The sequence below is a fragment of the Oryctolagus cuniculus genome, chromosome X (assembly GCF_051225735.1).
Source record: "Oryctolagus cuniculus isolate XC-2025 breed Fujian yellow rabbit chromosome X, ASM5122573v1, whole genome shotgun sequence".
Lineage (NCBI taxonomy): Eukaryota > Metazoa > Chordata > Mammalia > Lagomorpha > Leporidae > Oryctolagus > Oryctolagus cuniculus.
This window is the reverse complement of record NC_142888.1, coordinates 131,962,562-131,985,806: the sequence shown is the minus strand read 5'-3', so window position 1 is coordinate 131,985,806 and position 23,245 is coordinate 131,962,562. Positions and strand designations below refer to the sequence as shown.

At 63.0% G+C, this 23,245-nt stretch overlaps 2 protein-coding genes across 4 annotated transcripts; one reads left to right on the top strand and one right to left on the bottom strand.

The window, feature by feature from the left end:
• Nucleotides 1-3,401: 3,401 nt before the first annotated feature.
• ARHGAP4 (Rho GTPase activating protein 4) lies at nt 3,402-17,151 on the top strand. 3 transcript variants are annotated; one of them, XR_016227669.1, is made up of 21 exons: nt 3,483-3,663; nt 6,653-6,860; nt 6,943-7,105; nt 7,333-7,395; nt 7,683-7,877; nt 8,306-8,434; nt 8,523-8,744; nt 12,539-12,640; nt 12,741-12,932; nt 13,029-13,113; nt 13,250-13,274; nt 13,450-13,552; nt 13,689-13,712; nt 13,829-13,889; nt 14,012-14,089; nt 14,172-14,306; nt 14,429-14,534; nt 14,635-14,868; nt 14,956-15,252; nt 15,603-15,702; nt 16,683-17,151. XR_016227669.1 is itself a non-coding variant. In XM_008250312.5 (20 exons), exons 1-20 carry the CDS (start codon nt 3,597-3,599, stop codon nt 16,890-16,892), a joined length of 2,775 nt encoding a protein of 924 aa, XP_008248534.3. In that variant the 5' UTR covers nt 3,402-3,596; the 3' UTR covers nt 16,893-17,151. The 3 variants fall into 3 exon arrangements, 2 of the variants coding, with proteins under 2 accessions (XP_008248534.3, XP_089179908.1); XM_008250312.5 differs by lacking the exon at nt 13,689-13,712 and having other exon boundaries at nt 3,402-3,663; XM_089323782.1 differs by lacking the exons at nt 8,523-8,744; nt 13,689-13,712 and having other exon boundaries at nt 3,485-3,663.
• A 132-nt stretch (nt 17,152-17,283) lies between these two features.
• AVPR2 (arginine vasopressin receptor 2) lies at nt 17,284-20,507 on the bottom strand. The gene is made up of 4 exons (XM_008250316.5): nt 20,071-20,507; nt 19,736-19,788; nt 18,524-19,408; nt 17,284-18,326 (listed from the first exon to the last, which is right to left on the bottom strand). The coding sequence occupies exons 1-4, from the start codon at nt 20,265-20,267 to the stop codon at nt 18,121-18,123; spliced, it is 1,341 nt and encodes a 446-aa protein (XP_008248538.4). The 5' UTR covers nt 20,268-20,507; the 3' UTR covers nt 17,284-18,120.
• Between the last annotated feature and the right edge of the window lie 2,738 nt (nt 20,508-23,245).

Genomic DNA, 23,245 nt, shown 5'->3' with positions numbered 1-23,245 from the left:
GGTTCGGAGGCGGGAGCCGGTCCCGCCCTCAGCGTCCGGAGTCAGTCGCTTCCGGTTCGCAGACCGAGACGGGCAGCGTTCCCAGGCTCCGGTTGGTTCGGCGGCGGCGGGGCGGGTGCGCATGCGCGCTGCGTCGGCCGCGCCCCGGCGCTGAGGGAAGCGAGCTCGCGCAGGCTCCCACGGCGTCCTGCAGAGGTCCCTGTGCTAAGCCGGGGCTCTCACGGGCTCCGCACACCCAGTGCTTTCACTGCCCTGCGTCCCGTGCTGTCCGTTGGGGCTCGGTCTCCGCTTTCATCCCGAAGCGGTTGGGTTTCCCGGGAGGAGGTGGGAGCTGCGGAGGCCCTGGGGGGCAGGGGAAAAGGCAAGCCGCCGGCCAGACCTGACCGGCCTTGGGGCCCCGCCGCCTTCGCTGCCTGTGCAGCACCCGCCTCCTGGCCGATGAGCTGAGGGGGGCAGACGAGCTCCGCCCCCCCCCCCCCCCCCCGCTCCGGAACCGCCTCTCCGTGCGCGTGGTGTGAGTCCCAGAGACTGAAGCAGCCGTGACCCCTGAAGTCCCCAGTTCCAGGAAACGTGCTTTGTAGGAGGGTCGGGAGCAGCCGCACGCAGTCGGTGTCTGGGACCCTCTCCCTGACAGGCTCTCCTGTAGTCTCCCACGTGCGTGTGCCAGCAGCCTCACCGCTGGCCTCGTCTTCCGCTGGTCCACGCCAGCCCTGGGATGACTGCTCAGCTGCATGGGTTCTGCAGCCCTGGCCCTACCTCGGCGGCTCTGGCTTTTCGGTTAGTTGCATGATCGCAAGACGAGGAGGCTGTTTCCATTCAAGCCCATCTGCCGAACAGGAGTGAAGCGCAGGGCTAGGCCCCCAAGGGTTTAAAGCAGCAGCTGCATGAGGCAGGGTGAGGGTGTCTGTGGACTCAAAAGGACTCAAGAGCCCGTTTGGAAGCTCAGACCAGTTCAGCAGCCGTTTCCTGTGGCTCGGATGGATGGACAAGGGGTCTTTTGTGCACTGGGCAGGCTCCGATGGAAGGTTAGGGGTCAGGCACAGCGTGCTGAGGCGGCCGTGGCACATATGAGCCTCTCCTGATGCTGGAGCGGGCCTGCGTGCGGGTGCACATGGACGTTTGCGGCCTAACGTGCACGCTTGCCTGCCTTGCTGGAGGACCCCAACATTGGCACTTCTTTTTCTTTTAAGATTGATTTATGGGGCTGGCACTGTGGTGTAGAGGGTAAAGCTGCTGCCTGCAGTGCCTGCTGGAGTCTCGGCTGCTCCTCTTCCGATCCAGCTCTCTGCTATGGCCTGGGAAAGCTGTGGAAGATGGCCCAAGTCCTTGGGCCCCTGCACCCACGTGGGAGACCCGGAAGAAGCTCCTGGCTCTTGGCTCTGGATCAGCACAGCTCCGGCCATTGCAGCCAATTGGGCAGTGAACCAGTGGATAGAAGACCTCTCTCTCTCTCTCTCTCTCTCTCTGCCTCTCCTTCTCTCTTTATGTAATTCTTTCAAATAAATAAATCTTTATAAAAATAGATTTATTTATTTATTTGAAAGGCAGAGTTACAGAGGCAGAGAGAGAGAGAGGTCTTCCATCTACAGGTTCACTCTCCAGATGGCCTCAACAGCCAGATCTGGCCCGAACTGAAGCCAGGAGCCAGGAGTTTCCTCCGGGTCTCCCACGTGGGTGCAGGGGCACAAGCACTTGGGCCATCTTCCACTGCTTTCCCAGGCCATAGCAGAGAGCTGGATCAGAAGTGGAGCAGCCGGGACTAGAACTGGCACCCATATGGGATGCCGCACTGCCAGTGGCGGCTTGACCCGCTACGCCACAGTCCCAGCCCCAGCACTTCTTTTTAAGAAATAAATTATTCACTGGCGCCGCCGTAGCTCACTAGGCTAATCCTCTGCCTGCGGCGCCGGCACCTCGGGTTCTAGTCCCGGTTGGGGCGCCAGATTCTGTCCAGGTTGCTCCTCTTCCAGTCCAGCTCTCTGCTGTGGCCCGGGAAGGCAGTGGAGGATGGCCCAAGTGCTTGGGCCCTGCACCCCATGGGAGACCGGGAGAAGCACCTGGCTCCTGCCTTCGGATCAGCGTGGTGCGCCAGCCGCAGCAGCCATTGGGGGGTGAACCAATGGCAAAGGAAGACCTTTCTCTCTGTCTCTCACTGTCCACTCTGCCTGTCAGAAAAAAAAAAAAAAGAAATTATTTTCATTTTGTTTGAAAGGCAGAGACGCACAGAGAGAGGTATCTTCCATCTGCTGGTTCACTCCGCAAGTGTCCACAACAGCCTGCACTGGGCCTGGCCAAAGCCAGAAGCCTGGAGCTCCATCTGGGTCTCTCCCATGGGTGCAGGGACTCATCTCCTCGAGCCATCACCTGCTGCCTCCCAGGGTGCACATGAGCAGGGAGATCCAGGCACTGTGCTACTGGGCGCAGGCATCTAAACCGCTGAGCCGAACGCCTGCCCCAACACTGCTACATCTGACACCAGTTGCTGGAAGTCCAAGTCCTGGACGCCTGCAGGACTCCCAGGCTTTGCAGCTCAAAGCTCTGTGGACACATGGCAGTGGTGCAGAGACGGGCCTCAGGACTGGGGCTGGGAGGACAGGCAGCCGTGGGGGTGTGTCTTCTTCAGGCAAGAGGATTAGTGGCTGACAGCGCAAGGCGGCAGGTACTTGTACAGCCTTCCTGATGCCCACACCTGGAGCTCAGCAGCATCTGGTGCTGCGGGCCTGCCTCCCTGGGCACCGTCTGAAATTACAGGGCTTCCTCCATCAGACTGAAGACGGTTGTCTAGTGTGGCTTGTCACCCACCACCTACCTTCATCTCTCCAGTTGACTGGAGAAAAGCTGTTGCCCTGTGGCTTCCAGTTGGCGGACAGCGTTGAAAGGCAACCCCACTGGATGAGGGCGGCCCTAGGAGTTGCCCCAGGCTAGCTGAGACGGCGCTGAGGGGACTACCCCCCACCCAGGCCTAGGACAGGGCAGGTGCAAGCTGCAGGGGCAAGGAGCTCCAAGAGCCTCTTCCGGCAGCAGGAAGTGGTAACCACCTATGAGGAAATGAGGCTTGTTCCTCCCTATAGGGTAGAACAGAAGGGGAACCATAGCTGAACCCCGCTCCCTCCCCCGCCCCAGGGCCTGGAGGGAAAGAAGGGGGGGCATTCCCACTCCAGCTCTCCAGGTTGCTTAGGACTCTCAGGGCTGTGGCCTGGGAACAGAGGGCCCCATCTGGTGTCCTGGGAGGCTGGGAAAATGCGCTGGGGGTGGGGTGTGTCCGGTGTGCACTGGAGGTAATGGGGGGACGCCAGCAGGGCGGCCAACTGGGGCTCTCCCTCTGTTCCTGAGCTCTTGGCGGCTGGGCTGGGGCCACAGGCAGCCCAGGTGCCGGCGCAGGGGGCGGGGCAATAAGGCCGGGAGTAGTGGGTTTGAGAGGGGCAGTACCAGGCCCGGACCGCCCCGCCCCGTCCCGTTGGGGGCCTCGCTGGGGGCGGGGCGGCGCGGGGCGGAGCCGTGCAGGGTGCTGGTCGCAGCGCCCCAGGTCCCAGCGCCCGGCCTGCTCGTGGCCGCGTGGGAGCAGCGGGGCTCGACGGCACTGCCGCCTGGCCCTCATGGCCGCACACGGAAAGCTGCGGCGGGAGCGGGGGCTGCAGGCCGAGTATGAGACGCAAATCAAAGGTGAGAGGGCGCCGGGTGCTCCTGACCTGGTTCTCTGCGGAGACCCCAGAGGTCGTGGGGGAGTCGGAAGCGGCTCGCCCGCTCAGCCTTCGGACGCTGCTCTTTGCCAGCGACCTGTGGAGGTGGGTGGAGGAAGGAGCCCGAAGCCCCTGCTGGCTTCCTGGCGCCCGCGAGTCCCCCTTCCTCCCTGCCCCGTCTCTGCGCTCCTTGGGTCTCCCTCTTCCTCGCTTGATCGCTTTGACTTTGCTGGGGGGTGGCAGAGACATTCAGGGAGTGGAGGGAGCGGGCTGCTCATCCTCGCAGCACTGTAGTCCCCTCCCTGGGGCACCGAGGTGACTCAGGAGGGACAGCCACCGTCTCTGGGTCAAGCCGGTGTAGTGAGTCTGAGTCTTGGCTTGAGAGACTGAACAGGGTGGTGACTTGGCTGCAGCCTTCTGAAATGAGAGGGCTTTTGGCTCTGGTAAACACCCTTGTGCAAATCACATGCAAATGAGCTTCGCAAATCGTCGCTGGGAGCTTCTGCCAGTCTTATTCTGGGCCAGGGCACTCTTGCAAAGGAAAAGAGGCAGCATCTGAGGGCCCTGGTGCCTTCAGCCGCCTGTCCCCTTTGTCACTGTCACTCGCTCCGTTTTCCGGATTACGTTGTCCAGAGCTCGCTTGAGGTGGCTGCAGCTCTCCAAACACCACGAAGCTGAAGCGCTTTGACAACTCTTGGATCAGCAAATACGGATCAGATAGTTGACCCTGCAATTTTGGAGTTTGGAGGAAGACTGTCTTCAGATGTCCGTTCCTCGCTTGCTCTGGCTCTCTGACATTCTTAGCTTGTTTCCCACCCGCCCCCTACTGCGCTAGGAAAACGGGGGACTGGCTCGACTCCCTAAATTCTGAAAGGTCAGCACAGTCGCGCTTTGGGAGGCCATCTTCTCGCTCGCTTCGCTTGTCAGCAGAAGTGAGAGCGAATGCCATGCTCACAGGAAGTGTGCTGGGGCCTCAGGCCCAGCTCTGCAAGTCAAGCACACGGGCTTCTCTGCTTCCTTTGGCCACATGTGTGTGTGCATGTGTTGTGTGTGACCCAGGCCCTGGGAACACACTGCGGAGCCAGGGGGACCCAGTCCCTGCCCTGAAATGACTCACGCGGGTCAAGGAAGGGTGCTCGGACCCTCTGCGACGAGGGTGTCCCTTAGTGCTGGAGGCAAGGCGGCAGTGAAGGAGAAACAGTGCCGTGGTCCGCCGCTCCACTCAGTTCCAGTCCCTAGTAATGCGTCCCCAGGGTTAGAACATGCGTGTGCCAGGAGCGCCGGGCAGGCTCCAGAGGGCGAAGCCCCCACATGCTCCTCTGACTCCGCGAAGACGTTCCTAGGTGAAATCCCTGGCGTCCGGGCCCACCCCACCTGGCCCGCAGCCCTAGGGGTCAGTCCCTGGAGGCCAGCCTTGGGTGGAACATGTGGCTCCTTCCGTGTCTTACCCTAGGTGTCCTGGGCTCTGCCCTGGCCCGAGTTCATTTCACCATAGGGAGGCGCTCCCAGCCGAGACTCGCATTTACCCAGCCTGGCCCCTCCGTGGAAAGACATGGCTCCTCTTCAGGAATTCCAGGAAAAGGCTTAGGATCGTGGTGCCTGGGCCCCTCACCGAGCTAGCCCACTGCGGGTGGAGGGGCCGAGGGCTGGGTGATGCATTCAGCCAGGTGTCGGGGGCCTGGAGTCAGCGCGAGAGGGCAACCCCACCGAAAGCTGGGGTGCTGAGAATAGAGGCGTCCTCCACCGGGAGACCCTGGGAAGTGCACTGCGGGGCCTGCGCTCCTGGGATGTCATCGGCAGGAGAGCCATCCAGTGGCGCTTAGCTGTTCGCGGTGGCTCCCTCAGTCTCAGTCTCTGCTGCGTTTGGCCTGCACTAGTTCAGTGGCTGCCACCTGGGCTCCGTGCAGCCCTGGAGATGAAGCCGGCTCACATGACCACACCTCTGTGGCTCCCATGTCACTTGGAATCCGTCACTGGGAAGCCTCCCCGCACCATGGGCGTGAGGCCATCTGTCCTGCCCCTTCTTGGACTCCCCTCTACCGACCCCACTCCCACTATGCCTTGCGTGTCTGTCTTAGCTCCCAGTGCTCTTGGACATTCTGGTATATGCGTGCCCAGATGCCATCTGTCCTCCCATTTTGGTCCCAGCTCTGGGAGGGCAGGCACTGGGCCAGCCCTCTCCAACCCTGTGTCTCAAATGTGCCTGCCCCAGTGCCTGCAGCGGGTTGCTTAAGTCGCTCGCTCAAGCACTTCTTTGCTTTGGGTCTGTGTGGGTGGGTGGGGGGAAGCCGCGTTGCCAAATCGTGCGACCGATAAGGTGTCAGAAGGCCCATGGTGGTGTGGGGCCCTGGGTGTGGCTCTCCCCTTGGGGTGGGTGGGCGACCGGGAGCAGGAACTGGGGACCGGAGACACAGCCAGCCCCGCACCATCCGTTGACCTACCAGCGCCAATCAGCTCCTGCTGGCCCCCCCACCCCGCTCTCACCGCGGGGCTGCCTTTCCCTGGGGCTAAAGGGCAGCACTCCTGGCCACTGAGGTCGTGAGTTCAGCGCGGGCTGTGCGCCAGGCTCCTGGGAGCCCAGGGGGAAGGAAGTGGCAGGGGAACCAGGGAGGGCCAAGAAGCCAAGCTGCAAGGCGCCCGGGGCGGCCCTGTGGTCCCCGGTCGTGCACAGCTCCGGGCGGGGCCTTTGCCCAGCTCTGCCCTCCGCCTTCCCCTGCCTCTTCGACCAGGAGGGTCTGGCCATTGTCCTTCAGCCTGGCCATTGTCCTTGAGCCCCAGCCCCAGGGACACTTCCCCAGGAGCCTTCTCTGAGCCCAGACCTGTCTCGCCCCAGCCCTTAGCTGGGGCCAGGCACGGGGAGCCTGGGCGCGGGCAGGCAGGGGTCCGCGCGTCCCTGCCCCTCCCACCCTGCGCTGGCGTTGCTGGCCTGGGCCACTGAGCCAGCGCAGGCCTGAGCCCGTGCTCCTCCGCAGAGATGCGCGGGCAGCTGGGCGAGCAGCTGCGCTGCCTGGAGCTGCAGGGCGAGCTTCGGCGGGAGCTGCTGCAGGAGCTAGCCGAGTTCATGCGTCGCCGCGCCGAGGTGGAGCTCGAGTACTCCCGGGGCCTGGAGAAGTTGGCAGAGCGCTTCTCCAGCCGCGGGGGCCGCCTCGGGGGCAGCAGCCGGGAGCACCAAAGCTTCCGGTAGGTAGCGCAGCGGGCCCCAGTGCGTGGCCCCGGGGCCCGAAGCTCCCGTGGCCTGGCCTGAGTGCCCCTCTGCTCCCAGGAAGGAGCCTTCCCTCTTGTCACCCTTGCATTGCTGGGCCGTGTTGCTGCAGCACACGCGGCAGCAGAGCCGGGAGAGCGCAGCCCTCAGCGAGGCATTAGCGGGGCCCTCGGCCCAGCGCCTGAGCCACATCGCGGAGGACGTGGGACGCCTCGTGCGGAAGGTAGGGCTCTTGTCCTGGGCTGTGGGAGTGCTGGGAAGCCTTGGCATCTAGTGAGGGCAGCTGATGGGGGCTCAGGCTGTGGGCGCTGCAGCTCGGAGGGCACGGGAGGGAGGCCAGGCAGGCGTCGAGTGGAGCGCACCTGCCTGGCCCGAGACGGCCCAGCGCGGAGGTCGGCAGGCACCCCAGGCGGCGGCCGCTGTGCTGCTCACACTCCCGTCTGCCTCTAGAGTAAGGACCTGGTGCAGCAGCTGCAGGAGGAGCTCCTGGAGGTGGTGTCAGAGCTGCAGACGGTGAGGACTGGCCAGGGAGCAGGGCTGCCCCCAGGACCCCGTGGAGCAGCACCAATCAGAGCAGGGCAAGAACACTCCGCACCATCTCATTCCCCCACCTTGGGCTCCGGGGGAGACCATGGTGTAGGGGACCTGCTGTGGCCACACGGCTGTTACGCTAAGCTCTCGCGTGGGGTCGTGTGGGTGCCAGGTCCCAGTGCCACATGGGCCGGGAGTTGGGGGAGGGGGCGAGGGCTGGCTGCGGTCCTGGCCTTCAGCAGAGCTGCCTGGCCTTGGCCTCTTTGCAGGCCAAGAAGACCTATCACGCGTATCACGTGGAGAGCGTGAACGCCGAGGCCAAGCTCCGAGAAGCTGAGCGACAAGAGGAGAAGCGGGCAGGGCGCAGTGCCCCTGCTGCCCCTGCTGCCCCCGCTGCCGCCGCCACTGAGGCAGGGCCCCTCCGCAGGAGCTCCGTGAAGAAGGGTGGGCGGCTGGTGGAAAAGGTGGGCCTGCAGGGCTCCTGGCCCTTTGTCCCTGTCCTCAGCGCACCCTCCCCCCCTCGCCTACAGGGTGCACAGGAAGGGAGCAGAACCACAGACCTCCAGTAGGGGGCGGGCCTTGGCCTGCTCAGCGCTGCTGCCTCTAGAGGGTTCTTCCAGCTAGGGACAGTAGTGGAGGACAGTGCCAATAGGCCTGAGACACAGAGCGGGAGGAGAGTCCTTGAGCCCAGGGCAGCCATTGTCATCGCCTCTCCCTTCTCCCAGAGCCTGCCTTTCCCTTGCTCAAGGACTGGCGCGTGGCCAGGCACGTGGCGGGCTGCTGGGGCCCGTCCCAGGGAGCCCAGGGCCGCTGGCTGGAGAGGGCGGAGGCGGGGCGGAGGCGGGGCGGAGGCTGAGCGCACCATGCTTGTGCACTTCGTTGTCCCGAGCAGCGCCACGCCAAGTTCTTGGAGCACAAACTCCAGTGCACAAAGGCACGGAATGAATACCTGCTGAGCCTGGCCAGCGTCAACGCTGCTGTCAGCAACTACTACCTGTGCGACATCTTGGACCTCATGGACGTGAGTCCTGGGTGGGTGGACAGCGGCCCGGGCGCCAGCGACCACAGGGCGTGCCGCAGCCACCGAGTGTCTCCTTGCCTCTCCGCAGTGCTGTGACACAGGCTTCCACTTGGCCCTGGGGCAGGCGCTCCGGAGCTACGTGGCTGCTGAGAGCCGCACCCAGGCCTCTCACATGCAGGGCCTGTGCAGCCTGGAAGAGGCCCTGGAGGCCCTGGATCCCCCAGGGGACAAGGCCAAGGTGCTTGAGGTGCATGCGACGGCCTTCTGCCCCCCGCTGCGTTTTGACTACCAGCCCCATGAGGGCGATGAGGTGAGGCACAGGGCAGAGGGCTTGACAGGGTCTGGTCTTCACTGGAGCCGACTCAGGGCGGGCTGCACAGGGGAATGCAAACCGCCGGGCGCAGCCCCCTGCTCCCAAGGTCTCGGGCCGGGTGGCTCCCTAGAGAGGTTGCTCCAGCTCCAAGGCACCATCAGCTCCTGTGTGTTTGAAATTTTTCCACTTGCAAATTTGGAAGGAAGTAAGCCCACATAAGCAGTATGAGGAAGCGACACCTTCGGCTCGGTCCCGGCATGTGTGGGCTGCCGTAGTGGCTGACTTGGGGCTTGAGTTACTTTCCCCTGAAGTCGGATGGCGGTGTTCCTGAGGGCTCACATGGGGCTGCCGTGGACTTTCGGGCCCAGACCCCACAGGCAGCCTCACACCGCCCTCTCGTTCTTTTTCGCCGTGCAATCACCTCCGACTTTGGGGACAAATGAACATCCCGCGTTGACGCTATGCTGACAGCAGAGCCTGGTCACGGCTGAGCCCTGTCCCGCCTTGGCCTAGGGCTCTGCGGCTGCCCTTGCCTGTGGCTCCCCCTTCGTGGGGCCCTCTCTCTCCTGGGTGCCACGTCTGCATTGTTTCTGCTTTCTTCCCCTCGCCTCGGTGGGCGCCTGCGCCAGTGGTGTCTGGACTTGGTGTATCTGGGGATGTCCCTACTCCCCGCCTGCCACTGACTGGTACTTGGGCCAGGCGTAGAATTCGGGCTGCAATCCGTTTCCCTGTAGGAGGTTACAGGTAGTCTGGGCGTCTCGTGTGACATCTTTCTCCCCAGAGCTTTTGTCCCTTGTTGGAAAGATTTTAGGAGGCTCTGCGCACAGCACCAGCTCACAGGCCCTGGCCCCGGCTTGCTGCTGTGTGTCTCTGTGAGCGCCACTCCTCTAGGTGGACCCTGACACAACTTGTCCCGCTGTGCCTGCCTAGTCTCACTGAGCAGCCTGTGCTCACGGGTCCTCCCCATGGGCACACGGGTCTGAATGTCCTCCCTATCCCTATGACTACCCACCGCTGCCGCTCGCTGTATCCCTTCATAGTGGGTGGGACTGGGGGAGCCCGGAGCAGCAGGAGCACCGAGCCGCCTGCATGTAACACAGTCCTCACTCCCTAGGTGTCATTCTATTTTATTTGTTAAAAAGATTTATTTGAAAGGCAGAGTGATAGAGGAGAGAGGGAGAGAGAGAGAGAGAATCTTCCATCCACTGGTTCACTCCCCAAATGGCTGCAGTGGCCAGAGCTGGGCCAATCTGAAGCCAGGAGCCGGAGCTTCTTCTGGATCTCCCACGTGGGTGCAGGGGCCCAAGCCCTTGGGTCATCTTCCTGTGCCTTCTCAGTGCATTAGCAGTGAGATGGATCAGAAGTGGAGCAGCAAGGATTTGAACTGGCACCCGTATGGGATGCCGGTACTGCAGGTGGCAGCTTAAGCTGCTATGCCATAATGCTGACCCCTATGTTTAATTTTCAAAAATATTTATTTGTTCATTTTGAAAGGCAGAGTTACATAGAGGCAGAGTCAGGGAGAGAGAGAGAGACAGAGAGAGAGAGAGAGGTCAGTCTTCCACTTGCTGGTTCACTCTCCAAATAGCCACAACAGCCAGAGCTGGCTCGATCCAAAGCCAGTAGCCAAAGGCTTCTTCCGGGTCTCCCACTTGGGTGCAGGGGCCCAAGGACTTGGGCCATCTTCTCCTGCTTTCCCAGGCCATAGCCGAGAGCTGGATTGGAAGTGGAGCAGCCATGGCTCGAACTGGCGCCCATATGGGATGCTGGCGCTGCAGGCGGCGGCTTTACCCGCCACGCCATGGGGGGCCAGCTTTATAATGTCTGAGTGTTGTAGATACTTACACGTCTCAAAGAGCGGACCCGGTGGGCGTTGTGCTGCAGTGGGTTGTCTGCTTCTGATGCCGTTAGCCCATATCTGAATGCTCATTCGAGTCCCGGCTGCTCCACTTCTGATCCAGCTCCCGGCTAATGCACCTGGGAAAGCAGTAGAAGATGGCCCAGTGCTTGGGCCCCTGCACCCGCAGGGGGAGACCCGCATGGAGTTCCTGGCTCCTGGCTTCAGCCTGGCCCAGCCCTGGGTGTTGTGGCCATCTGGGGAGTGAACCAGTGGATGAAAGATTCATGTCTCATCACTCTGCCTTCAAATCAATCAATCAATTAACTAATAGTTTTTATAAACCAGAAAAAAGCAGCGGCGGCGGCGGCGGCAGCAGCGGCGGGCTCCTCACTGCCTGCAGCGCTGCCTTCCCCGCCGTCAGCGCTGCCCAGGCGCAGGCTGCTCTCTGTCCCCTGTGTCCTCTCCTCTGCCTGGGCGCGGTCTCCTGGGGCTCCTGGGGCTCGCAGCCCAGCCCTCCTCAGCGGTCTTTGTTTTCCAGAAGCAGCTTTGTTGAGATGGAGCTCCCACGCCAGGCAGGTCAGCCGTGAGCATTCAGCGGCACTGCCGGCATCCCAGCACGGCCACGCCCCCACGCCGGCCCCTGGCGTGCGCGCCTCTGCGGCGTCTGCTCCGCACGTTTGCTCATGTAAATGGCAGCGTACACGGTGTGGCCTTTCGTGTCTGGCTCCGTTCACTGAGCATAATGTTTTCAAGGTCCGTCCATGTTTTCGCATGGACCGGTGCTGCCTTCCCTTTACAGCAAATTCTTTTATTATTTTGAAAAGGTTTATTTTTTTTTTTTAAGGCACAGTGACAGGGAGAGAAGGAGAGACAGAGGGACACACACACACACACACACACACACCCCTTCTATCTGCTGGCTCAGTCCCCAAATGGCTGCAATAGCTGGGGTGAGCCAGACTGAAGCCAAGAGGCTGAAATTCCATCCGGGTCTCCCACATGGGTGGCAGGGACCCAAGCACTTGGGCCATCACCTACTGCCTCCCAGGTGCATCAGCAGGGAGCTGGATCAGAAGTGGAAGAGCGATCTCTCTCTCTCTCTCTCTCTCTTATAAATAATAAATCACTCTGTACTTGAAAGGCAGAGAGAGACAGGGAGCGCTAGAGATAAATATCTTCCATCTAGTGGTTCCCTCCAAATACCTGCAACAGCCAGAGCTGAGCCAGATCAGAGCCGAGGAGCCAGGAGCTGCATCAGGGTCTCCCAAGTGTGTGGCAGGGGCCCAAGCACTTGAACCACCACCTGCTGTTCCCAGGTTGAGCATTAGTGTGCCACGTGCCTGCTGCATTCTTTTTTTTTTTTTAAAGATTAATTAATTTATTTGAAAGTCAGAGTTACACAGGGAGAGGAGGGGGAGGGAGGAAGAGAGAGAGAGAGAGGTCTTCCATCCCCTGGTTCATTCCCCAGTTGGCCGCAATGGCCAGAGCTGCGCCGATCCAAAGCCAGGAGCCAGGTACCAGGAGCTTCTTCCAGGTCTCCCACATGGGTGCAGGGGCCCAAGGCCTTGGGCCATCTTCCACTGCTTTCCCAGGCCACAGCAGAGAGCTGGATCGGAAGTGGAGCAGCCGGGACTTGAACTGGGGCCCACATGGGTTGCCGGCGCCTCAGGTGGCAGCTTTACCTGCCACGCCACATCGCCAGCCCCTGCCCCATTCCTTTGCATGGCCGAATGCGATCCCATTGCACATGCTTCTGCATTCGTCAGTTGGGGGCTGTGTGGCTTGTTCGTACCTGTGGGCTGTCAGGAGGAACGCTGCCGTGAACGTTTGCCGCCAAGTCTTGGTACGGACATGCGTGTTCAGTTCCCTAGGGAGATACCTAGCCATGGGGCAGGGCAGTTCCCTCCAGCCCAGGCGCGGCCCTCAGCCCCCTGCACACTGCCCCCTGCAGGTGGCTGAGATCCAGGTGGAGCTGGAGCTGAGGGACGAGCTTCTGCCCCGAGCCCAGAATATTCAGAACCGCCTGGACCGGCAGGCGGTCGAGACTGAGGAGGTACGGCGGCCTGGCTCAGGGAGGGGCCGGGGAGCGGCAGCCGGCTGCGGGGCCGCCTCTTCCCGCGTCTGCTGAGTCGGGCTTCCTGTCGCCTCCCCAGGTGAACAAGACGTTGAAGGCGACACTGCAGGCACTGCTGGAGGTGGTGGCGTCAGATGACGGGGACACGCTGGACTCCTTCCAGGCCAGCCCCTCCACCGAGTCCCTCAAGTCCACCAGCTCCGACCCCGGCGCTCGGCAGCTGGGCCGGAGGCGGGGCCAGCAGCAGGAGACGGAGAGCTTCTACATCGCGGTGGGGGGCTGCCTGGGAGGGCAGGACGGAGTGGGGGCGGGGGCGGTGCGCGAGGTGCTGGGCGGGGCTAAAGCTGTGACTTCTCGGGCTTCCCAGAAACTCCAGGAGTACCTGAGCGGGCGGAGTGTCCTCGCCAAGCTGCAGGCCAAGCATGAGAAGCTACAGGAGGCCATCCAGCGAGGTGCGCCTGCTCCCCCTCCTCCTGGCCCCTCTGCAGCCCTTGGCGCTGCTCTTCCCTAAGCCCTCAGGCCGTGCCTGTCTCTCTGGGGTGCACCTAAGGCCCCAGGCTTCTACAGACCGCTGTCTCTTCCCCACAGGTGCCAAGGAGCAGGCGATGTCTCGGTGAGTGCTTCCAGAGGCCCAGGCTCTGCTGCCTGTTCCTCCCGGCCTAGGTGTCCACTCGCCCAGTGGCTTCGGACACCACTAGAGAGGTCCAGGGCTGTTCGGCTGGGCTGGGAGGTGGGGCATCCTCTTCTGTGTGCCCACTCTCCTCCGGTCCGTCTTCCATCCACTACAGAACCCAATACACGCAGAGAAAGTTCCAGAAGAGCCGCCAGCCTCGCCCCAGTTCCCAGTATAACCACAGACTCTTTGGGGGAGACATGCAGAAGTTTATCCAGGTACTGGCTTGGCCTGGGACTTGCACCTTCAGCTCTTTCTCCAGCCCTGGGCCACCTCTGTGGCGGGCGCGGCTGCCTGAGTCCAGCATCCCGTGTTCCTAACCTTCCCTGAGTTTGATCGCATTTTGTGTTCCAGCAGCAAACAATTTGCCAATAAACTGTAAGTCACTACCCAAAATAGCATCAGCACTACCAGGCACCTAGGAGGGGCTCTAACACACTGCAGGGCTGGACACGCTTTGCCGGTGGTGAAGCCAATGCCCTCTCTGTCCCCAGAGCTCAGGCCAGCCCGTGCCCCTGGTGGTGGAGAGCTGTATCCGCTTCATTAACCTCAACGGTAAGAGCAGCTGCTCCGGCACCTGCCCCTCACACCTGGCACCTGGTGCAGGGGCGGGGCCGACCCTGGAGGCAGTTGGGAGGGGACTGGGTGGCGCTCACCAGCTCCTCCCCCTCCCGCAGGCCTGCAGCACGAGGGCATCTTCCGGGTGTCGGGTGCCCAGCCCCGGGTCTCAGAGATCCGTGATGCCTTCGAGAGAGGTGGGGACAGGCGGGTTGGGTGGGAGTGGAGGCGGGGGCGGAGCAGGCGTGCTTGGGCTCAGCCGAGAGTGGCCGCCTGCAGGGGAGGACCCGCTGGTGGAAGGCTGCACAATGCACGACCTGGACTCCGTGGCTGGGGTGCTAAAGCTCTACTTCCGGAGCCTGGAGCCCCCCCTCTTCCCTCTGGACTTGTTTCACGAGCTTCTGGCTTCTGCAGGTGAGGCCGGGGCCTGAGGCCGGCTGGGTGGGGGGCTGCTCCCCAGTGGCTGCGGCCCTACTCACGTGGCTGTCTTCGGTGGTGGGGGGCGGGGGTGGTGTGTGTGTGTCCCTGGCTCGCAGAGCTGGAGGCCGTGGCCGAGCGAGTGGAGTCCGTGAGCCACCTGCTGGCCAAGCTGCCGGCGTCGGTGCTCGTGGTGCTGCGCTACCTCTTCAGCTTCCTCAACCAGTGAGTGTCCCTGGGGGCCAGGCGAGCTGCCGGTGCGGCTGCAGGGGACGCTGCCCGGAGCTCTTCGCCTGTGACCCACGTGTCCCCCGCCCCGCCCCAGCCTGGCCCAGTACAGCGACGAGAACATGATGGACCCCTACAACCTGGCCGTGTGCTTCGGGCCCACGCTGCTGCCCGTACCTGCGGGCCAGGACCCTGTGGCCTTGCAGGGCCGCCTCAACCAGCTGGTGCAGACCCTCATCGTGCAGCCGTCCAAGGTGTTCCCGCCCGCAACCGTGCTGCCGGGCCCCGTGTACGAGAAGTGCATGGCGCCGCCGTCCGCCAGCTGCCTGGGGTATGCCCTTGACCCTGCCCGTGGCGGGGGTGGGGGAGCGGAGGCAGGGAGCCCGCCTCACCTGCCTCCCTCTGCTCCCAACCCTAGGGACGTGCAGCTGGAGGGCCTGGCAGGGGAGAACGAGCCAGAGGAGGGTGAGGGACTGGCAGGCACGCCCCCCTCCGTCCCCGCCCCGGGGGCCTCCCTGGCGCCACCCTCGGACCCGGGGGCCGTCACGGAGGCTGTGGCCTGCTTCGCCTACACGGGCCGCACGGCACACGAGCTCACGTTCCAGCGCGGGGACGTGCTGCGGCTGCACACGCGGGCCTCGCCTGACTGGTGGCGGGGTGAGCTGGGCGGCGTGCGGGGCCTCATTCCACACAAGTACATCACGCTGCCCGCGGGGTGAGTGAGCTGTGCCCCTGGCCGGGGGTTCTGGAGGTCCAGGCAGAGCCCGAGAATCGCCATTTCTGACCACCAAAGGCAGCAGACGTGGGGGCCAAAGGCTGCCCCCACAGAGCCAGGCCGGAAGTGGCTGGGCTCAGGCATCAGCTGCAAGGGGCTGGGAGGCGTTTTCAGATGAGGGACATGGAAAAAGGGCCAGGGCCGAATGCGGCCCTAGAGGAGCCTGGGGGTGGGGGAACCCACAGGGGCCCACCTCTTTGCCTTGGCCACCCCGGGATGGGAGAAGCCACTGCTGGTTTAGCTCGGGGACTTCCTGGGCCCTCACCAGGCTTACTGTCTGTGCCCTGCAGGCCAGAACCAGGCACCCCACCGGAGACTGTGGGCCCATCTGGGCGCAGACGACACTGCTTGCTCCCCACGTCCCCGGAGCGGCCAGTGGAGGTGGACAAGGTGAGAGCTGGGACAGGCTGTGTGGCACGTGGCAGGCCGTCTCCCGGGGTCAGGGTCTCTGCTCCCCCTCGTGACCCTAACTCCTCCCCTCTGAGGTTCCCATCTCCACCCTCGTAGTCCTCCAGACAAGGGGGCAGGCGGGCGAGGTGGTCAGGGTATGTGTGTGTGTGTGTGTGTGTGTGTGTGTGTGCGCGCGCGCGTGTGGTGGAGGTGGGGTAGGAAACACAAGGCCCTCGGCCTGGCTGGGACGCGGGGCACACACATTGTGGCGGGGGGAGGCACAGGGTTGGGCCCAGGCTGTCGTGACGGTCGCGAACAACGGGTTCTGGGCAGACTTGAAGGCTGGCATCGAGAGCCGAGCTAGGTGACAGGCAGTGACGCGGCAGGTGCTGGGCACACCAGGGAGGAGGAGGAGGACAGATGGCAGGGAGGCAGGAGGCAGGAAGGGGTGGCTGGGGAGCCGGGTGGGGCGGCAGCAGCTCTCGCAGGAGCAGAGCTGCCGGCAGCCCCAGCAAGGGGCACAGCCTGGCGAGGCCGCACGCCCTGCCCTGCACGGAGGGTCCTGCGAACACGACGCGCCGAACAGGGAGGCCATGAAGACGGTGGGGACATTCGGGGGCAGAGGCCAGGTGTGCGGGGTGGGGGCAGCCGGGAAACCCCAGGGGGCACTGACCTTGCAGTTCCCAGTGTGCTGGCGGCTCCCACAGCTAGAGGTTGAAGACTTGCAGTCTGAGCCAGCGAGAGAGAGAGAGAGAGAGAGAGAGAGAGAGAAGGAGCTGGGGGCTCAGCCCTGGGGACCCCTCCTTCAGGGGAACTGCTGTCCCTGCAGGAGGCTGTGGCAGCAGGGACTTGGGTTCAGGGGTTCAGGGCGGGAAGCCCTGGGTGCAGGCGTGCGCAGGGGAGGGACGGGGGTGGGGGCTTCCTGCCTGCCGCAGCGGGGCCCTGGCCGGACGCCCCTCTCCATCTTTCTTCTCCACCAGGCTGTGGCACAGCACATGGAGTCTGTGTTTCAGGAGCTCTTGGGAAAGACGGCGGCGGCCACCTTGTCCGGCCCTGGCGCCCGCAGCCCAAAGCCAGTGGCCTGCAGCCGCCTAGGCAGGAGCAAAGGCTTCTCCCGTGGCCCCGGGGCTGCGACGGCCTCCTCAGAGTCCCATCCCCAGGGCCCGGACTCCATCTTCAAGCCGCACTGAGCTGTTGTGGCAGAGCTGCTGGCCAGGCTCCTTTACAGGCCCCGCCCTGTCCCAGAAGGCCACTGGCGAAGCTGGCCAGCCTGCGCAGGCTCATGGCTTTCCGGCAGCCCTCGCTTAGGCGCCTGCGGGAGGCAGCTGAGCCAGGAGGCTGGGCCCGCCTCTCTGTGGCTCTGCCGGGGGTGGAGTGGGGGCGCTCATCAGCCTCTCCCTCAGCTGCGGGTGGACATTGGCGGTGATTCATAAAGACCTGTGCGTGGACTCCCTGGTGTGGGCCAGCTCTGTCCCGGGGGGCTGGGCAGGCGGGTGCAGGTTGGATGCCTGCAGCGGCTTGGAGGGCATCCCCCAGCATGCAGCTGTCTATCCAGGGGCTACGTTGATTGGAACCTGTACGTTTTTTTTTAAATATATTTATTTGAAACCGAGAGGGAGAGGAGGGGGAGGGAGAGGGAGAGGAATCTTCCATCTGCAAGTTCACTCCCCAGATGGCTGCAACAGCCAGGGCTGGGCCAGGCTGAGGCCAGGAGCCGGCAAGTCCATCCAGGCTTCCGACACAGGTGCAGGGGCCACGCATCCGGGCATCCTCCGCTGCTTTCCCAGGTGCATGGGCAGGGAGCTGCTTCAGCATCGGAGGAGCGGGACTCGAGCCACTGCCCTGATGGGAAGCCGGCATCGCAAGCGGTGGCATAGCCCGCTGTGTCACAACACGGGCCCCTCCCCTGTGCCTTTAAAGGCTTGGCTGCCAGCCTCGTGGGCTGCAGAGCCGTGCACGTGTCTGTGGGCGTGAGGAGCTCCGTGGAGGTCTGTGCAATGCCTGCGCATCCACAGAGTTCCTTCTCCAAGGAGAACCCTCGCTGCATGGAAATGAGCTGCAGTTATTACTGGCGACCCAGTGGGAAGGGAGAGGTCAGAGACGCAGAGACAGGAAGCACCCTGGGGAGCACCTGCCCGGGTGGAAGGTTGCCTACTGCCCCCCCCCACACACACACCATGGCCCTCTACTGCACTCTCCCGTCATGCCAGGCACAGAGGAGCTGCCTCGGGGGTCACTCACGGTTTTGGAGCCCAAGGATGTCCTTGGACAACGGGGGCCGGGGAGCCCCAGAGGGGCAGAGCTTGCCCAGGGCCTCACGGTGTGGCACAGCAAACCGCAGGCTCTGGCCGCTGCTGCACGGGCCCCTCTCCCCCAGCAGTTCCCAGGGCCGGCCCGGGCAGGCGGGCGGCTGAGCGCTCAGGACGCCGTGTCCCTGGCCAGCGAGGAGTTGGCGGTGGCGCAGGACTCGTCTTGGGGCCCCAGGCTGCGCAGAGTGTGCCTCCGAGCACAGCAGAGCCAGCTGCGCAGCTCCGACGAGACACTGCTGCTGAAGGAGGCGTAGATCCAGGGGTTGGTGCAGCTGTTGAGGCTGGCCAGCAACATGAGCAGCACGAAGGGGGGACCTGCGGGGTGCAGGAGGCCAGGCTGAGGCTCGGGGTGGCCGGGCGGGGCTGTGCTCCTAATGCCCGCGAGGGAGGGGCGCTCCGCGTGAGCACGCAGCTGGGGGAGGGAGTGGAGGAGCGAGTGTGTGTGTGTGTGTGTGTGTGTGCCGCCAAGCCTGAGGACCGCCCCCCTTGGCCCTGGCCAAAGCCGCACCCACCTTCCCGAGGCGCCTCCGGGTCCCACACAGACCACAGCTGAACAAGGAAGAAGGGTGCCCAGCACAACACGTAGACAATGACAATCACAAGCGTCATCCTCACGGTCTTGGCCACGGCTGCCGACACCCGGGCTCCCTCGCTGGGCCCACCTGTCCGGCGCCCTCCACGGCGGCCCCCCGCCCTCTCGGATGGCCCTGGCACCAGACTGGCGTGAATCTCTCGGAAGATGAGCACCTGACAGGCGGCGATACCCAGGGCGGGTGCCACAAACACCATCAGGGCGATCCAGGTAACATAGGCACGAAGGCCCCAGGGCTCCACAAACTGGGCCCAGCAGTCAAACACCCCGCTGCCGTCTCCCACGTCGCGCTGGGCGAAGATGAAGAGCTGGGGCAGGCTGAGGAGCAGGGAGAAGGCCCAGGCCACCAGCACTGGCCGGTTCCAGTGTGCCCCCCCTCCATGGCGGTATGCCAGCATGGGGCGGCAGATGGCACGGTGGCGGTCCAGCGTCATGGCCAGGATCATGTAGGAGGAGGCATACATGCCCACCATCTGCAGGTACTTGACGGCCCGACATAAGGCATCGGGCCCGTGGAAGCGGTCGGTAGCATCCCAGGCCAACTGGGGCAGCACTTGGAACAGTGCCACGGCCAGGTCAGCCAGGCACAAGTGGCCGATGAAGACGTGCATGGGCGCCCAGCGGCCCCGCCGGCCCCGCCGTGCCAGGGCCCCCAGCACCAGGCCGTTGCTCAGGGCCACGGCCACGAAGACGGTGGAGAGCAGGGCCAGTTCTGCGCGGACTAGCACCGGGTTCCGGGCGCCCACCGGCTCCTTCTGGCTGCCGTTGCCGGGCGGGCTGGGTGGAGAGAGGGGCCTGGGTGCAGCTGGGGGGGGGAGCACTGAATCAGGCAGCGGCTGTGCACTGGGACTCAAGGCCAAGCAGGGTCCCACCCGGTGCCTCCCCCTTCCCACGCTCCCCTACTCTACGGAAGCCGCGTCTGTGCCCCAGGCTCCTGGGGCCGGGAAGGACAGGGCAGCCTCAGCCCAGCCCCAGCCCGGGAGTGCTGGGTAGAGTCTGCCAGGCCCCCCCGGGGCGGGGGGGAGGAGGGTGAGGAAGGTCTCAGAACAAGGGCTGCTTCCCTCCATCAAACCCACTCAGCCACCGGGCTCAGCACAGCCGGGTCAGCAGGGCCCAGTGGCTGGAACGCTACCTGAAGCGGTGGACGCCATGAGCACGATGGGCCGCGGCAGGTGTCCTGAGTGCCTGCGGGAGACGGGCCAGCTCAGCCTCCACCCAGGGGCCAGCCCCCCGCCTGCCGGGGCTCTGGACCGCAGCTGGTGGGAGGCTCGGGGCAGTGCTTGCTGGGCCGGCGTGTGCGCAGGGAGGGTAGAGGGGCAGTGAGACAGACAGGTGCCCAGGCCAGCAGGCCAGCCAGCCAGACTTGGGGTAGGCACCCGAGGCAGCCGCATAGACCCCTGCTCTGACGACTGAGAACTGGGCGGGAGGGGCTGGCCGGACCCCCGAGGCCCCTTGGAAGCCCCTTACCTGGCTGGGCTCTTGGGCTCCCCGGGCAGCTGGGCGGAGGCGTGAAGGTGCTTCCAGCTCCGATCTGCTCTCCATCGCCGCCCCGCCCCGAGCCAGCCTCCCAGTGACCTGCCCAGGCAAGGACTTCCTCCCCTGCCCCTCCCCCACACCCCTCCCTGGCCTCTCTCCGCAGGCAGCAGGTTCCCAGCCTCCTCCATCTGCCTTCCTGCCCCTGGCCTCTGTGGTCTGCATCCAGGCCTCGTGCCCTGCGACTGCCACCCCCAGCCCTCGGGGCCTGCCTTCCTAGAACATCTCTCCTTTATAAGTGGGGAAACTGAGGCCAGGCATGGCCTGGAGAAGCTGCGCCTTTGGTCCCCCTTATGGTGGCGGTGAGGAAGGGGTAAAAGGACAGACAGTTCCAGCACCCTGAGGACAGCCCCTCCTACGCCCCTCCTTCTCCTCCTCAATTAGGACCCAGCGGAGATGAGGGGCAGGAAGTGAGGTGGGGGAGTGGGGGGAGGCAGGCCAGGCTTAAAGCGCCCCTGTGCAAGCCGGCTTCCTCCCCAGGGGCTGGTGTGTGGATGATGCCAGACACCCACACCCTCTTCCTCCTCCGCGCGCTGCCCTGGCCGGATCTCCCCCAGGAGGAGAGGCCTTCCGACCTTCGGGCACTCCTTTGCTCTCTCTCTCTCACACACACGTGCACTTACGGGCGTGCGCACACCCATCCACCCACACACATGCGCACGCGCGCACATGAACGCTTCCTGCTAGGATGCCCACACCCTGTGTTCCCTGTGCCTGTTCCGTGTGGCGGGACCAAGAGGGACGTTTCCTGACCAGGGCCTTGGGGCCGCCCTTCCACCCTCCCCCCTTTCTCCCCTCCCACCCCCCCTCCCCCTCAGCCCCTGAAGCCCAGACCCGGCGCCTTCCTTCCTGTTTGTCCTCTGTTGAGCTGCAAGGCTGGAGGTGCAAGCACGTGCCACACAACGCACTCACACACTGCACCTGCGTGCGCGGGGCACGGTTCCTGCAGCCCCCTTGGCGAGTGGGTTGCAGAAGGCTGGCACCCCAAGCCTGCACACTGGAGCCCAGCGTTCTCTCTGCAGCTAGCCCAGACACAGGGCTCCAGGAAAAGCCACTGGGGAAATGTCTCACCTACCTAGCACTTCATTTCTTCCTTCCCTTGGGTGCTGGCCTGGTGTGGCCTCTGGGGATCTGGTATCAAGGACACCAATTTTCTTGTCACACGATGACACCTCTTAGTTGGCATAGAAGGCTCCTGGACTGGGAGCAGGACAAAGCAAGACTCAAGTCCTCGCCTTGCTGCTGCCTAGGGCGTTCACAGGCAATACCTGAAAAGTGTTCCCTTCATGTGCTGGACAAAGAAGATGGGCCGGTGCCATCGCACAGCAGGTTGGACTGCTGCCTGCCAAGCCGGCATGCCTTATGGGCGCCGGTTCGAATCTCAGTGCTCCCTGCTGTGGCCTGGGAAAGCAGTGCGAGATGGCCAAGTGCTTGGGCCCCTGCACCCACGTGGGAGACCCAGATGGAGTTCCAGGCTCCTGGCAGCCATTTGGAGAGTGAACCAGCGGATGGATGATCTCCTCTTCCTCTCTCTCTACTTTGCCTTTCAAATAAATAAATAAATCTTAGAGAGAGAGAGAGAGAGAGAGAGAGAGAGAGAGAGGCAGAGAGAGAGAGAGAGAAAGAGAGAGGGAGGAGCCAGCCAAGGACTCCATAGAAGCAGTGATGGAGAAGCTTGGAGAAGAGGGACAGGTGCGCAGGGGGCAAGGCCACACCCCAACAGGTGCTAACATGAGTGGAGGGTATACTGCCTAGGAAGTCGCCAAATGACAGCGCGGGATCTGTAATGTTCTTTTTTTTTTAAAGTTTTTTTTTAAAGATTTATTTTTATTTATTTGAGAGGCACAGTTACAGACAGAAAGGTCTTCCATCTGGTGGTTCACTCCCCAGATGGCCGCAACGGCTGGAGCTGGGCCGATCTGAAGCCAGGAGCCACAAACTTCCTCTGGGTCTCTCATGCGGGTGCAGGGGCCCAAGGACTTGGACCATCTTCCACTGCTTTCCCAGAGCTGGATTGGAAGTGGAGCAGCCAGGACTTGAACTGGCACCCTTAGGGGATGCTGGCACTGCAGGCCAGGGCTTTAACCGGCTGTGCTACAACACTGGCCCCTCTAAGTTTCTCTTTAAGTAATGTCTTTGCCTTGGGCCAGTTGAAGAGTTGAAGGCTGAGCCCCCAGATGGCCTCAAGGTCATCCTTTGAGGGCCAGGCAGCCCGAGAGGAGGGGTGCTTTTGGCGAGACGTTTCCCTGCACAGGGACAGCTGGTGGCAGTTCCTGTCGGGAGCTCTTCTAGTCCTTGCTGCTGCCTCCCTCGGTCCTGAGCTCAGGCGGCGGCATACATAGGCAGTGATTGTAGGGGTGGGTCTTAGGTGCATGGCTTACAGTCGCATCGGGACTTCTGCATCCCCGATCCGAGCACCGAGGTTCGAGTCTTGGTTCTCCTCCTGGTTGCGGCTTTCTGCTAAGGTGCACCTGCAGAGACAGCAGGTGAAGGCTTAGGCAGTTGGCTCCTTGCCGCTAGCTTGGGAGACTTGCATTGAGTTCCTGGCTCTTGGCTTCAGCCTGGCCTAGCTCTAGCAGATGGGAGATTTCTGTCTGTCTGTCTGTCTCTGTCTCCACCTTTGAAATAAATAAAAATCAGCTTTATTATGGTCTGACTAGCGTACAATAAAATTTACTAATTTTAATTGTGCAGTTTGGTAAGATTTCACAAATGTCTACAGTTGTGTAACCCCCATCAACATCATGATATAGAACAGACATTTGCATTGTTCCACAGTGTTCCCCCATGATTCTTTGCACTCAACCTCTCTTGGCCCTGGCAACCAGTGATCCATCACTGTAGACTTGCCCTTTCTTGAGTTTTACATAAATGAGATGGACTTGGCGTCTGGTTGCCTTGGCGCCTTGCAGGTTTATCTGTGCCATGCGCGGCACTTTGTTCCCATTGAGCGCTGAGCTGTGGCATGGGGGAGGCACCATGACCGCTGTTAGGTCGTTGTTCAGAGGCTGTGGCTACTCTGAACGCCTGAGTACAAGCTTTGATTGGTGAAACGTATTTATTTCACTCATCTGAAAGAGAGACAGAGACGGACAGAAATCCCTCATCC